This window comes from Macrotis lagotis, chromosome X (genome assembly GCF_037893015.1).
Source record: "Macrotis lagotis isolate mMagLag1 chromosome X, bilby.v1.9.chrom.fasta, whole genome shotgun sequence".
In the NCBI taxonomy this organism is placed as follows: domain Eukaryota; kingdom Metazoa; phylum Chordata; class Mammalia; order Peramelemorphia; family Peramelidae; genus Macrotis; species Macrotis lagotis.
Window position 1 is genome coordinate 180,128,910 of NC_133666.1, and position 15,011 is coordinate 180,143,920.

General features: G+C 32.5%; 1 protein-coding gene across 2 annotated transcripts in view; it reads right to left on the reverse strand.

Moving 5' to 3' along the window:
- The window catches only part of CNTNAP4 (contactin associated protein family member 4), a 588,793-nt gene that overhangs the window by 86,762 nt on the left and 487,020 nt on the right, over nt 1-15,011 (reverse strand). For both annotated transcript variants that reach the window (XM_074208780.1, XM_074208782.1), the window contains exons 13-14: nt 13,541-13,738; nt 3,590-3,746 (exon numbers count right to left, since the gene is read on the reverse strand). In XM_074208780.1, the coding sequence (XP_074064881.1) occupies nt 3,590-3,746; nt 13,541-13,738 (355 nt within the window). The remainder of the gene's footprint in view (nt 1-3,589; nt 3,747-13,540; nt 13,739-15,011) is intronic.

Sequence of the window (15,011 nt, forward strand, 5' to 3'; positions counted from 1 at the left end):
GAGGGAATTCTATGCTAAGTCATCAATCTCACTTTCTCCTCCAGAGTCATCTGGGGCCAGTGGCTAGATATGAATCAGGATGATTGTAGATGGCCCTGGTTGTGAGGTAATCAGGGTTAAGTGACTTGTCCAAGGTCACATAGCTAGTAAGTGTCTGAGGCCGGATTTGAACTCTCCTTCTCCTGACTTCAAGACCAGTGCTCTATCCACTGCACCACCTAGCTAGTAGTAAACAATATTACTTAATGAAATTTTTCTTACCCAAATTTTGTAGATGGGGAAATTTAGACTTTTAGAAATTAAATAAGTAATAATGTCTAATAGGAATATTATGAAGATAAAATAAGTTAATGAATGTATAAGGCTTTTCAAATCATATATTTTAAAAGGGGTGGTAAATATAGGGGAAATGAATCCAGATATTTATATTGTTTTCAATATGAAAAAGGAAAACATAAAAAATATGCATAGTTCACTTATTACTTCAAATCCTAATTAATTGGCAATTAAACACCTCAGCTTTCACCCCCTCCCCCCAAAAAACTTGAAGAATACTTTTCAAAATTTATATTTTAAACTTAAATAACTTAAAACTGCACTAAGATTTTGGGTATACTATGTATGCATATATCTGATGCAGAGATTTATGACTATGGGAAATTTATAATTAGAAACAAATTCTGTAGTCTATCATACTGCTAAATTTTGTCAACGTGTGGAAGGCTGTTTGTTCCTGAGATGTAAACTGACCCCTATTGTTTCATGCTAAATGTAAAATTTGTACCCTCTCCTCATTCCTTTCACCCAGATGCGAGTTCCCAGTTACCTGACCTTGCCCATTGACACAGATGTGACAGGAAATGACATGTTGAACTTAGAGGTCGCACCTTGGGATAGGAAGGATCAGTATGTAGCTTGCCATTGGAGGATACCTGGGTCAGGTGCTAGACCACTCCCCAAGCAACACCCTTTGTCCAACCCTCTACAGAAGTGTATTTAAGAAGAAGCAAAGCCTCTTTTTGTTTCTTTTTGACTCAACCTTCCCCCTTATAGGATGGTTGTCTCTCCCTCTCTTTCTTATGCCACATGCTACCAACTTAGTCTCCTGGAGCACCATGGGCCTTCTCCATGCCATATGGCACCACTAAGTCAGCCCTCATGACTGCTTGTCCTTTCTCTCTCTCTCTTTCTCTCTCTCTCTCTCTCTCAAACCACTAAAACTTCACCCAGCCTGTTCTGAGAGTGCTTACTGCTTTTCTAGGAGTTTAACCTGCATACTTTGCAATAATTTATAATAAAATCCCAGGGATCATGAAAATTACTTCATTTTCAGTAACCCTTGATTTCTGTCTTTATTTGGCAACCCCTAATTCTCACCTGCAACATTTCCATGTCTGTGAATAATAGGTATATATACATTCATATACATAAGTTTATAAGTATATATATATATATTTTTTCATCTGTTATATCAAAATCATGCATTATACATAATTCATTATTCACAAATAACAGGGATATGAATCATTAACATTTAATTTTTAAACTAATCATGTCATATTAATCTAGACTTACATTTTGAATTTTTTTTAGACTTAACTGTGGTATGTGAATTACCTAGACCAAGCAATAATTTATATATAGTTTCAATTTGTGACATAAAGTCAACTCAGAACCATATTGAGACAAATTTAACTATCTCAAGCTTAAATTAATTCTATCAATTGGGTATGGAATTCATCACATATACATACATACATACATACATATATATGTGTGTGTATGTATGAGTGTGTGTGTGTGTTTTATTGTTTTTTCATTGTTATTTGAATCCTATAATATTTAACAATCACAATTATTTTTAACTCTCTCAGCAAAAGAAGGGTCTAGGTGGCTGTAACTGACAACACTAACAACAGAAAAAAAGAGGTCAGCAGTAGTCCACCTAGGTAGCCAAAAGGATTTTTTTGGTTTATTTGTATGTTTTAGTAGCTAGGTGATTCATTAGACAGAAAGTTGGGTCTGGAGTCAGGAAAACCTGAGTTCAAATCTGGACTCAGATAGTTAGGAGCTATGTTATTCTGTGTAATTCACTTAACCTCTTTTTGCCTTAATTCACTAGAGGAGAAAATGTCAAACTACCTAGGATCTTTGCCAAAAAATCCCAGGGACAATAATGTCCCTGAGGTCATGAAGAGTCTGACATGACTGAGCAACATAACTTTTAGGAACACACTCAAATCACTCTTAGAGATATTGCCTGCTGATCCTGGTTAGTGTGGGGAAGTTAAATATTTCAAGAATCATTCAAGCACACAATAAGTTATACTGAAACTCAGAGTCTACCTGCAAATGAAAAAAAAAACACCAAATCTAAGAATTGACAAACTGGAATACATACCCTTATTAGTACTAAGGAAAAATCTAACATCTTTAGGGACCAGATAGTTTTTGGTTCTTCTAGCCTCAAAAATCCAACCTTTTAGATCTAAAGGGACACATCTTCCAAAAAAAAAAAACCACCCTCATTCAGAATTCTATACCCCTTCATGAATACAATGCAGCTCCCACCACCAAGAAGCACAATAGCAAAAATATTATGACCTACTAGAAGAAGATCAAGTTGTAGAATGGACACAAATGAAGAGTACTACTATAAATTTGAAGACCAGGGAGAAGACTTAAAAGAAAAATAACTGCTAACCACAGATGGTAAGCTATGACATTTGTCATGGATAAGAGAAAAAAAATTAGTGAAACAATTCAGTTTTTCATTCAAAATTAAGTCAAAATTGTAGTAAAAAGAAATTTAAATAAGTCCATAAGAAATAGGAATCATTATCAGAACACAAAACATTATCTAAAATATTTTAGAATTTTTTTTCTTTCAGTGGATAGGAAGGTTTATACACATTAAAGGAATGAGAAAGAGAGAGAGAGAGAGAGAAAGAGAGAGAGAGAGAGACAGAGACACAGAGAGAAACACAGAGACACAGAGACAGACTGAGAGGCAAGAGACAGAGAAACAGAGAGACACAGAGAGATATGATGGGGGAAAATTGATCTGGCAGTTTCAAAAAACCCACATGGAGAAGCAATAATGAAACATCATCTTGAATCATACTACATGTCATAAAAGTTTTAGAAATATATTTAAGTCACTGAGATAAATAATCTTCAATGGCCTGGAAATTTACCTAATTTAAATTCCCCTAAAAACATAAAGAATATATTCAATTCTATACTTGAAAAGATGAATGATTCATCAAAGGTATACTTAATACCTAATACAATAAAACTTTAACATATATTAAAAATCTTGTTTCCTTAACGTCAAACTGTGTAAAACAAATGAACGTTGCTAAATAGAAAGTACTACATATCAAATGTTTTTAAAATATAAAAATGATGAAAAGAATAAATCAACCTATTAATGTTATTTTACTTCATATTTAAGTGTACAAATCACTGTAGTGTAATTTGTTTTATTGAATGTGGTAGTTTTTACATATTATCCACAAAAATTAAATAAAGATATTATTTCAAGAGGGAAAGTGTATTTTGTATAATATAATCATATAGAAATCACCATTCATTCCGATCAGCATCACAGTTGCAGTAATACTGAGAATCAATGCAGTTTCCTTCTATTCCACAAGTACACTTTTGAACATCAGGCAAGGAACCTCCCCAATATGTCTGTGTTTCATTGGTTCTTCCAATCCACCAGCTTAATGGTATTCCATCTAAAAGACAAATAAGCAAAGTATATCTGATTTAACCCTTTATGAGAAACAATTTTCTATTGCTAAACTTTCTTTTCTTCTTTGCATAATTTTTTTCCTGACACTTAAAAGTATCAATTAATTTAACATAAACACACACAAATATACATATATATATATAGTATGCATATCAAACACAAAATAAAATGCATACAATTAAGAAATATGCATATATATTTCCTTTGATACATCATTGGTTTTATACACACACACACATACACACACACACACATGGATGCTTTAGAAGTAATTTCATCTTACATTTTAAAGCAAGCTATTCCTTTAAGAATAATATCCAAGTAAATTTTTAAAATATCTCATTACCAATGATTAAATGAATGTCACAATTTTATACTTTCATTGGAAAATGAACTAGATATTCTTAACTCATTCAGGCATGATATTAGAACAATTTATCTTGAAAAGAATTCTTATGTGATTTCTTAAAATAGAAATTAAAAGGAAATTCTATCAAATCTGAAGTCAGGATAATTTATATAGTAAAGCAATAATCTGTTAAAGATTATGAAATATCCATTGAAAAAATTAAATGTTTATATATAGCCATTTTTTTTTGCATATTCCTAAAAAATGTATTTTTTCATATTAATATCTAGGTATTTTTTTTGAGAGATGTAAACAAATGTCAAGAGAATATGGTTTTGCATATTCAAGGATATGAGTATTGGGACAAGTAAAGACATTCATTGGACTAGAGGAAAGGTGGGGCTCCTTTATTCTGTCTTTAGAGTATATAGAAATATATTGTCTTACAGTTTTGAAAGTCATACTTTAGGAAGGAAAGTGATAACCTGAAGGATACTTGAGTACTATTGCTAAGATTGTGAGGGCACTTAGAATTCTTAAGAGGATGAATTTAAGGAATTGTAAGATTCTTCATGGTTCTGAATGGGGGGAGAGAGATTGAATGGGAGGAAGAGATGAGTCAAAGCCATATGAGAGAAGTGACACGAGATGAGTTTTAAAAGCACCTAGGGATGCTAAGAGACACAGATAAAGAAGGAATGCATTCTAGAATCTGTGTAAAGACAAGAAGGCCAGATATCAGGAGAGTTTTCAAAATGAAGGGCTATCATATAACCCTCATGAGTGAGAGTTTAAAACTGGAGTAATGTCCACCAGGGAGAAAAATTACAGCTTTATTATTTATTTGTTTATTTCCTTTGTGATCTTATGCATTTAAATATATTCTTAAGGAGTCCCTATATTTCTCAAGACTACTAAAGGAGTACAACAGAACCACACAAAAGATTAAGAGTTACTGGTTTAACTACTGGGTCTGTATCTTGAAGAGATCAGGAAAAAAGTTAAAAAAAACACATGTACAAAAATATTTGTATCATCTCTTTTAGTCATGGTAAAGAGTTGGAAATGAAGGGGATGTCCATCAATTTGGAAATGACTAAAACAAATTGTGGTAGATGTATGTGATGGAACATCATTGCTCTATAAGAAATCATGAGAGGGGCCATCTAGGTGGTGCGGTGGATAGAGCAGTGGCCCTGGAGTCAGAAAGACTCGAGTTCAAATTGGCCTCAGACATTTAATAATTACCTGTGGGCAAGTCACTTAACCCCAGTGCCTTGCAAAAAAACTAAAAAAACTAAAAAGCTAAAAAATCATGAGAGACAGGATTTCAGAAAAGCCTGGAAAGATTTACATTAATTGATGTTGAGTGAAATAAGCAGAGCCAGAAAAAAACATTAAGCACACTAACAACAATGTGGTGATGATCAACCATGATGGATGTGTTCATTTCAGCAGTACAATAAAGGAACTGTGGAGTTTAAATGGAGACCAAAGCTTGTTATCTTCAAATGACATATATTATGTCATTTTCTCTCTCTAATGTTTTCTTTCTTCTGTTTGGATCTGATTCTTCTCTCAGAACAGTATCAAAATGAATCTATATTTGGCACAATTATAAATGTAGCCTATATCAGATTTCTTTCTGTCAGGGGCAAAGGGGAGGGAGAAAAATGTAAAACTTACAACCTTGCAAAAGAAAATTGGTAAAAACTACCCTTGAATGTAGTTGGAAAAACAAATAAAAAGAAAAAAAAAAGAATTCCTGATTTAAATTCTGTTTGGACTGCATGGAAATTGGAAGAAGTTCAATTTACATTAGTAAAGCTTTCCTAGGGATAAGAGCATATCAAAAATTAAATAGGCTGCTTTGGGAACCAATAATAAGGAGAAGCTATAAAGCCTCTTACCAGGGATACAGTAGTTGTGATTCCTCTAGAAAAGTGGAACCTAAGTGACTTGAATTACTTTTCAGGTCAAACATCCTATGGGTCTAAATAATACTGGGAATTTTGCAAAGTCCTATGTACAATTTCATAAGATCTCCACAACAACCCTGATAGTGTTGTTCTACACACATTACTGTCTCCATTTTACAGATGATAAAACCAAGGCTGAGAAAATTTTGATTTTCCCACAGACGTACACAGAGACAGAGGTAAGGTTAAAACCCAGATCTCTCCTGACACCATCTAATATATTATTCACTTGCACCACCCTGCTTCACTAAGCAGAATTTCTCAAAGTCTATTACCACTCTCATCACTAAGAGTTTTATCTACTCCTCAGAGTGTTTACAACTAAGTGATAAAAGCTGAATATTGCCTTAAATCTATAGTACTGCACATTAAGACTAACAATGTTTCTAAATACCAGAATGGGAAATACACATAATATGTAGGAAAGGATAATGAGGGACATGAAGGAAATCTATCCTTGAAGAAGCGAGGGCTTGAAAGATGAAAACTGAAGCAATACAAGATCAAGCTATGAGGGGCATGTCTCCTCACAGATGTTTGGACATTTTCATTTGTTCATTCAAACTCAGTTGTTATCATCCTTAGGCCACCACTGAGAGTTTGGAATGTATCCCAGTTTCTTTCTTAGGTAACAGCTACCACTGTTTATTATTAGTCATTGTAAGATAAGACTTCTGCTATGTTGACAATCTCCTAGCTCATAAATGTACCACTTCATTCATTAGCAGACAACTGTCAGTTCAGCAGGGTGCCTCAAAAAAGCACCAAATTCAGTTCTGGGAAGAATGGATATAACAGCTTTGAGAACTGTTATTGTCAGTATCTTCAGTAGGTCCCCCTCCAAACTCTAATACCTCCTCCTCTAAAAGCAAAAACTCATCATTGAAATGGAAAGTGGGTAATGGGAGATATCGAAAATACTTAAGAAGTATTCTGCAAAATACCACTTTAAAAATTAATTGCTCAAACATGATGTTTATATAGTTTTAAGATAAAGTAAATCATTATAGCTTAATGAATAACTATGTTTTTGTCTATGTTGTACCCAATTTCTCTATGAAGTAGGAACATGAAAATTGCCTGAAGCATTTTGAATGATATCATGCACCATCTGGCTCCATTCACAATATTCAAGAGTATTTGAAGGAATTTTGAAAATATATAAGAAAACCAAGGAAAGGAATTATCTGGAAGAATGTAAATAATGTGATAGAAAAAGTAGGGAGGAATTACAGATGCTTGTAAATAGGGAAGATCAGGGTGACTCTGATGATAGTACTTTGGGATAAATAGGACATATTGGACTGAAAAGGGAAATTAAATGACTGACCATGGTCAAATCATTCTGTTAAATCATAAAATGTTAAATGAAGAAACCATGGATAGCACTCCTTCATTTGAAAAATAAGAAATATAATACCCATAAAAGTGAAGCAATTTACCCAAGGTCACATAGTTAGAGAGTGTCAGAGGCAGAGACTATCCAGCGCTTTTTTATATTGGTCCAGGGTAAATTTGAATTGCAAATCGTTAAAAATAGCTTTTGTTTTTCTTTTGAGTAAGATACATACAAAACATGTTCTCTCTTCAAAGCACTGCTATATTGTATTCATTATGGTTGACCCCAATAGTTGTGAGATTCTTGAGGGTAAGGACTGTTTTGGGCAATAAGACACTCTGTAAATTTATTAGTTGAAGAATTGGTTTATTTAATTAAAGAACTATGCATTTATGTCCTAAAATTATAAAACTGATCATAACACTTCTTTGATTAAACAGGATTCTAATATTTATTCAGAATGTTGATTGAACAGAGGATCTAGTGTTATGAAAATGATATTTTAATACTTTGTTTAGTACTTTGTTGCTTCCTCACAGTTTAATATAACAAAATGATAGATCCAGATGTCAAGTTCAAGTTCTGTATGCATATGTACATAAATACCTTCAGTTGCATTTTATATGGAATAAGGTCATAAAGACTTTAAGCAATTACATAATGAATTCTCTGTTGTATCTGCCATGGTCCAAAAATATCAAAATGATACTTCACATATAAGGTTGGAAGGGAACTAATTCATCAAAGAGCTTGGTCAATATAAAATGTTTAAAGCAGTAAGAACTGCTTTATAAAGTTCCTCCCTAGATTTGAGAGACCTGGCAAACAGAATCATTTTCTGTTGAGTATTAAATCACTTGACTTAGATAAATCTTTAACTAAAGACAGTAAAGTTAGATTCATAAAAGTTGGATCCAAATTCAGGCTTTGTCACTGATTAGATATGTCCTTGGATAAAATGATAAACCTTCCTTGGGACTTAGCATGCTCAAAAATAAAATGAGAGAATTAAAAAAGGAAAACTGATGTCTAACATTCCCAAATCTATAAGTTTCAAACAGATTATATTTGAAATTTTCATTCAAAGGAATTAGAATATATTGGAATACAATAATATAAAGTTCAGTTCAATGAATCTTCATAATAAACCTACTGCTTAACAAGGCACTATGCTAGGTGCTGGGTCTACAGAAACGAACAAAAAAAAACAACAAACAAATCCTTTCCTTAGTAATTTCCATTTTATTGGGGAGGGGGGAATAACAAGTGTACTAGTTTATGAGTTTTGGGTAAGGACAAAAATAAGTGGAGAGATCATGAATGGTCTCATGAAACAAATGATCCAAGAACTCAAGTATTTAAATAAATTGGATATTCTAGAAAACAGGAAAAGAAATTGACTACAAACCAAACATGAAGAGCAGCCTGTGCATAGACCTGTATATAGGAGATAGAATGCTATGAACAAGGAACACTGAGTAGGTAAGTTTAGTTGTAACATAAAGAGCATGAAGAAATTCAATAGACCTGAAAATGTATAGAGGGACCAGATTGCAAATGGCATTCAAAGACAAACTGAAAAGTTTACATATTTTTCTTTTATCAGAGAAAATAGAAAGCTACTATACAGTTAATATAGCAAATTAACAGGATTAGGTCTGTACCTTGCTGAGGTAATTTTTTATATGTATTAAGTGCTTACTCTATCCAAAGCCCTATGTGCTCAAGGAACTTGAATCACAATGGGGAAAGGGAGATAACACATAAAGGAACTTTCAGCTACCAGATGAATGGAAAAGTCCACTGGTCCTTATGATCCTTATAGGATAGAGAGATAGCAGTGGAAAGTAATCCAATTTGGCTGAAGAAAAAAAGGGAGATAAAGGAGATGAACAAAGACATCTTCTTTGGTATCAATTCAACTGATGAAAGGGTTAGGGAAAGGACTTGTAGATATATTGGTTTTGTTCAGTTTGAGAGGGAAAAGAGAAGAGAGTAAAAAGGAATATGGCTATATAGAAGTAGAACGAAGGGCAATGGGACTCACTATTTTTCATAAGGCAAGGCAATGACTAAACAAACTATAATATATGAATGTAATGGAATATTACTGTACCATAAGAAATTATGGAAGAGGTGATTACAGAGAATTTGAGGAGTATTAAATGCAGAATACCATGAGTATAATTAGGAAATGATTACAACAAGGGCAATAATATTGAGAATATTATTGAGAAGAAAAGCAACTCTGAAAAAATTAATAATTCTGATCAAAACAATGATCAACAAAAAAAGGCAAACTTAAGGAAACTTCACAATGAAATATTATCTGATAAATGATGAATCTCCCAGTATAGAAAGAGATGTACATTTGAAATATCATTGCTTTGGAGATCCTTTTTTTAAAAATTAACCAACATTTTTTGTCCCATTGGATTTCCTTTTTCTCAGTTTTTATTGAGAATGGAATGAGGTCAAAGTAGAGAGGAGAGTGAATTATTTGTAGTAGTGATTTTAAAAATAGATTCCATTTGAACATTTTCATAAGGGAGTAGAGAAAGAAAGAAATAAGGAAGAATAGAAACCAGTACAATTTTGAAAGATGTATGGAGTTCATTAAGATACCACTGGTATATGTGAAGAAAGCATTTTCAGTTGAGTGATGAAGTAAAAAAAATCATACTAAAAGAGACTGAAAAATAAGAAAAAATAAGGGTAAATAGCTTTGTTTTTTTTTTTTTATTTGTGTGTATGTTATTAGGAATTTGATCATGAGAGGAGAGATATATGATGATGGTTTGAGGGAATGCTAGAGTCATACAAAGTTTTTCTCTTTACCTGTTTCCTTTATTTTTTATAGTGGAATAGATCATATTCATGGGCTACAAAAAAGAAACCTGTAGATAGGAAGACCTATGAAAGAGATACGAAGAAATTTTCATACCTATTAGTTCCTTTTTACCTTCACTAGTGCAAAAGTTTTGGGAAAGAGTCTTCAAGGAAATAAGAATAAATGAGTATTATAACTTTTATAAATGTAAATTTAATGACCTGTAATGTAAATCTGATTTTTTTTTGGCCAAAGTTGATAAACTGATACATAATCACAGAGAATAATTTTCAAAATGATTTATATTCCAGCTGCACATGAAACCAGAATTAAAAAGTCAGAATTAAATAGAAGGATCAGTTTAAATTATTCTAAAAGAGAAGGCAACAGGAAAACAAAAATTCTTAAAATACCTATTCATCTTGCCTTATATTCTATATAATGAACACAAGTCATGATAGAGAAGGGAAAGGTGGTGAAAAATACATTGGAAAATATGCTATGGGATCAAAGAATGAAAGAATGCTGTTGATTATTAAGAAGTCTCGTACCTAAATATCATAAACACTTCCTTGAAGATGAGAATAGAAAGGTACAGAACATGGAGAACTCCAAATGATATCAGAAAAATAATGAAATTTAAAATATTTGAACAGATAGAAAATTAATGTCTGCAAATATGGGAGTAATTTCAAAGTCAATTGTTTTTGTGAAAACAGACCATCATTGATTAAAACAAAGATTAAAATCACATCAAATTCGATTAAAAAGTAAGCATGAGAGTACACTGAAATTACAGGAATTTCAACTCAAACTATTGAAAAAAATTAGAAATTAAGGGGAAAAAATTAGATCTGATAATCGCTATTTGTTAAAGGAGCAAAGTACATCATCGCCTGAGTTTAGTCCAAATGTAGGTAAAATAAGAACTATGACTTAATATATTTTGTTACCTAAAAAAATTGTTAAAAAGCACACTGCCTAATATAAAATTACTAACTAGATGAAATTTGTCTTTGGTGCTCCCAAGTCAACTTCTTTTTTGTCTTGTCTCTTCTTTCTGTGATATGCCTCCAGTGCCATCTTCAAGTACCCACTAGCTCTTCTGGGTCACATTGTCCAACAAGAACTTGTCAATGGACACATATAGAATTTAATATTTATTTATTCAATTAAAAACATTGAATTTATTTTATTTATTTCATTAAATTAAATATGTATTAAGCATTTATAATATTAAATCCTTTATGAAGCCTTTGACAAGTTTTTTTGTTGGGCAATGTGATCCAACACAGCCCTATAAGAATGTACCCCTAGAAAAGGATTTTTATAGTTGTCATTTTATAGTTCAAAATATATTTCTTCTCCCAGGAAAAATTATATCAAAAAAGCAATCATTTTTTATTATTGATTGAAACACTTCTTCCATAATAAAAGAATTTCAAATATCAAGTAACAAAGTAGCAGAGCTATTTTATGTTTGGGAAAACTTCCAAGAACACTCAAAGTCATGACACATATGGATAACTTTTAGTTTATCTATGTGTAATACAAATGCGAATATATATTACCATACATTCCTTTAGAAAATTTGCAAAGGGTTAATTTAAATATTATGACACTGTAGCTTTTCTGGGGGAGAATATGCTTCATGAGGCATAGTTTTATATATTTATATGCAGGACCAGAAATGATCATGGGTATTGTCAGTTATTTGGCTTATCAGAGCTTGAATAACAATGAATATACTTGGAACTAATTCACTTTGTTTGGGGACTGAGGGAAAATAGTGTTGGGAAGAAGCATAGCACAACCTGTAGCTAAAGCACAAATATAGGCATATTAAAGTTTGGTTCAAACTCCTAGGAAGAATGGGGAAGATAAACCTTGGGAGAGAGGTTCCATGGTTACAAGACTCTCAGTTTTCCAGCCTATTTGGGGTTAATAATAGGCCTACTATCTTAAGTGTAAAGATAATGGATGACAGTATCTTGGACCAGAGTCATAATCACTGAGTGCTAGTTACAGTTTTCCGTCTTTTATTTTTTGGAAAATTAACTTGATTCTTTTTTTCTCAATTAATATTTTTCTTTTTCATCCATCTAAATACCAGTTTTCCCATTAGCATTTCCCCCATGTGTAGAAGGATGAGAAAACACACACTTGTTAGTGAATTCACAGGTAAATAATACTTAAGCAGCAAGGGATAATAATCTTGATGTTTTCCTTCCTCATTCTCAGGTATCTCTCAATAAAATAATTGATAATGAAATCAATACAATGAATGTCTCTAGAAATTTTATTTAATTGGAATTGAGTGAGAGGAGAGATCCATTCAAATGAAAAGTTCTCTGCCAAAAAGGACATATTATTTGATGAATATATTATCTTTCCCTTTATTTATGTTATCAGTAAAAGTATGGGATATTACAGACATTTGAACTAGATCACTCTAAGAAACCAACAGGATTCTAGTTTCACTAGATAGTGGAGGAAAACTCAAATTTAATCCTCCTAAGTTACTTAATCATTTTAAGAGGTACTTCAAAACAGGAAGGTAATGTTTATTTGAGTATGTCAATGGTTTGAAAGAAGTAAGTAATTTCACAAATGTACCGCTGGGAAAATTGGATATTAAATATTAAAGGTGATTATGTCACTTTTTTAAAAATGTGAAGCAAATATTTTAGACTTAGCTTTCTTAGTGCCCATGATACTTTTCTGTGGTAATGTGGGGAAATTCAAGAAACTAAGTCTTTTAATTTTAAATATTTCCCCCATTTGATTGTCAATTTTCCTTTGAAAATGTCTAGTTTACTAACAAAAAATGAGTTAGAATGAAGAGTATTGGGTACTGAATTACTAGTTTAGAGAATTCCACAGAAAGTACTAAGAGGGAGTGAGTGATTTCAAAGGCCAATCTTAGTTTTAAATGTTAGTTCCAGAGACTAACTGAAAAACAATAAATACTTACAAAACAAAAGAAAATCCAATTTATGTCTGACAAGCATTGCTTAGATTTTAAGGAAGGAAGCTTTTATGTTCAATTATTTGATAGAGAACAATTAAGGTTTCAAAGAACCTCATAAAGAATTGACCTTGGTTTTCTTCTTTGAACAAGGGACTCTAAAACTTCCACAATGAGACCTGTTTGCTAAGTAAACAAGAATCTTGAGAATCAAATAGCACCATGCCATAACCTTAAAAGAATTAAAATCCATAACAGCTAGTTGGATAAAACACATTATACAACATAATAAGATTCTTCAGCTTTACTCACCTCGCTTATTTAAAAGCCGGGACTTTTTGCAGTGGTAAGCAAGCTCCTGTTCACAGTGTTCTGCATGGTTAATTGTAGCCTGGAGCTGTTCGGTATTGGCAGTATACTTGAAAAACACAGTATGAGGGTTTTCTCGATTGGAACTTTTTACTCTGGTGAAGTCTGAGCTGTTGTGCTGTATAATGGTCCATGCAGTGTCTGAAGGAATGCAGAAATTAAAGGAGGGAAAACAAGAGTATCATCCTGCTGAAAATGTTTAAAAACAAAAACTATCTAGCAATAAAGCAAATATTTTGGTTAAAATGTAAAGGAATAAATAAGCACACAATTAATAAATAGTTGTCCTGCCAAGATAAATTAGGGTAGCATATATTAAGCAAGAAAGTTATAGGGAGAAAAAAAATACTAAGTTAGACTTAGATAATAGATAACTAATTTTCTAGAATAAACAAGAAAATTGCAAAATTCTAATAAATTTATTTTCTTTATTTTTGCATTTCTTCAACTTAGCTGCAAATAATAGCCAATCATTTTTCAGCATTTCCCTATATATAATATTTTTCTCTCAAACTCTACATATTTAGGGATAATTAAAGAAGACTTATTTTATTGTTGGTTGGTTTACACATCCAAATAGTAGCATTATAACTTGCACAGCTTAATAGTCCTGGCCTGACTTTGTGATATCCACCATAATTATTGTTCCTGGGGAAGCTGGGGTTCAAATGAGGTTAGAGAAGGGATAAAACCCAATTTCACAGTTGCTTTACATCTGGCACCAATATGGTAGGAAGGGCCCACAAGACTGTCTATAGAGGGCCAAATAGGCTCAGTTTGGAAATGGCATAAATTAAAGCTCCTCCCATGCTGATCAATTGTGGGATATAGCCCACAATGGTCATTATTTCCAACCAGTATTAGGGAAACCTAACCTGAGAGAGAGTAAGAGGGAGAAAGAAAGATATACAGAGAAACAAAGATAGAGATAAGAGAGAGAGAGGGAGAGAGAGAGAGAGAGAGAGAGAGAGAGAGAGAGAGAGAGAGAGAGAGAGAGAGAGAGAGGAGAGAGAGAGAGAGAGAGAGAAGAGAGAAGACTTCATTTAACTTCTGGACATTACAGATAACCACTATAGTGGTCACCACATCATTTATGCTATATTTTTGCTTTACTGATTAACTTCATGTATTACATGAGATATGATTCCATAATATTTAGGATGGGCAGAGAATTGTTTTGGGGAAGAAATATTTTTTTTAGCCACCAGGGCATCGAATTCCTGAAAAATGGATCTGATGAAATGATACATTTCCATAAAGCAGGGTTTTTTTTCCAACTTAGAAGGATAAGGGTCATCTTGAGTGGACTGCTAAAGTAATCATGTTAGGAAGATAAGATTTCGAATTCAGTCTCAAGGACTTACTATTATATAGAATCTAATTTGATCACCACAACAACCCTGGAAAGTAACTA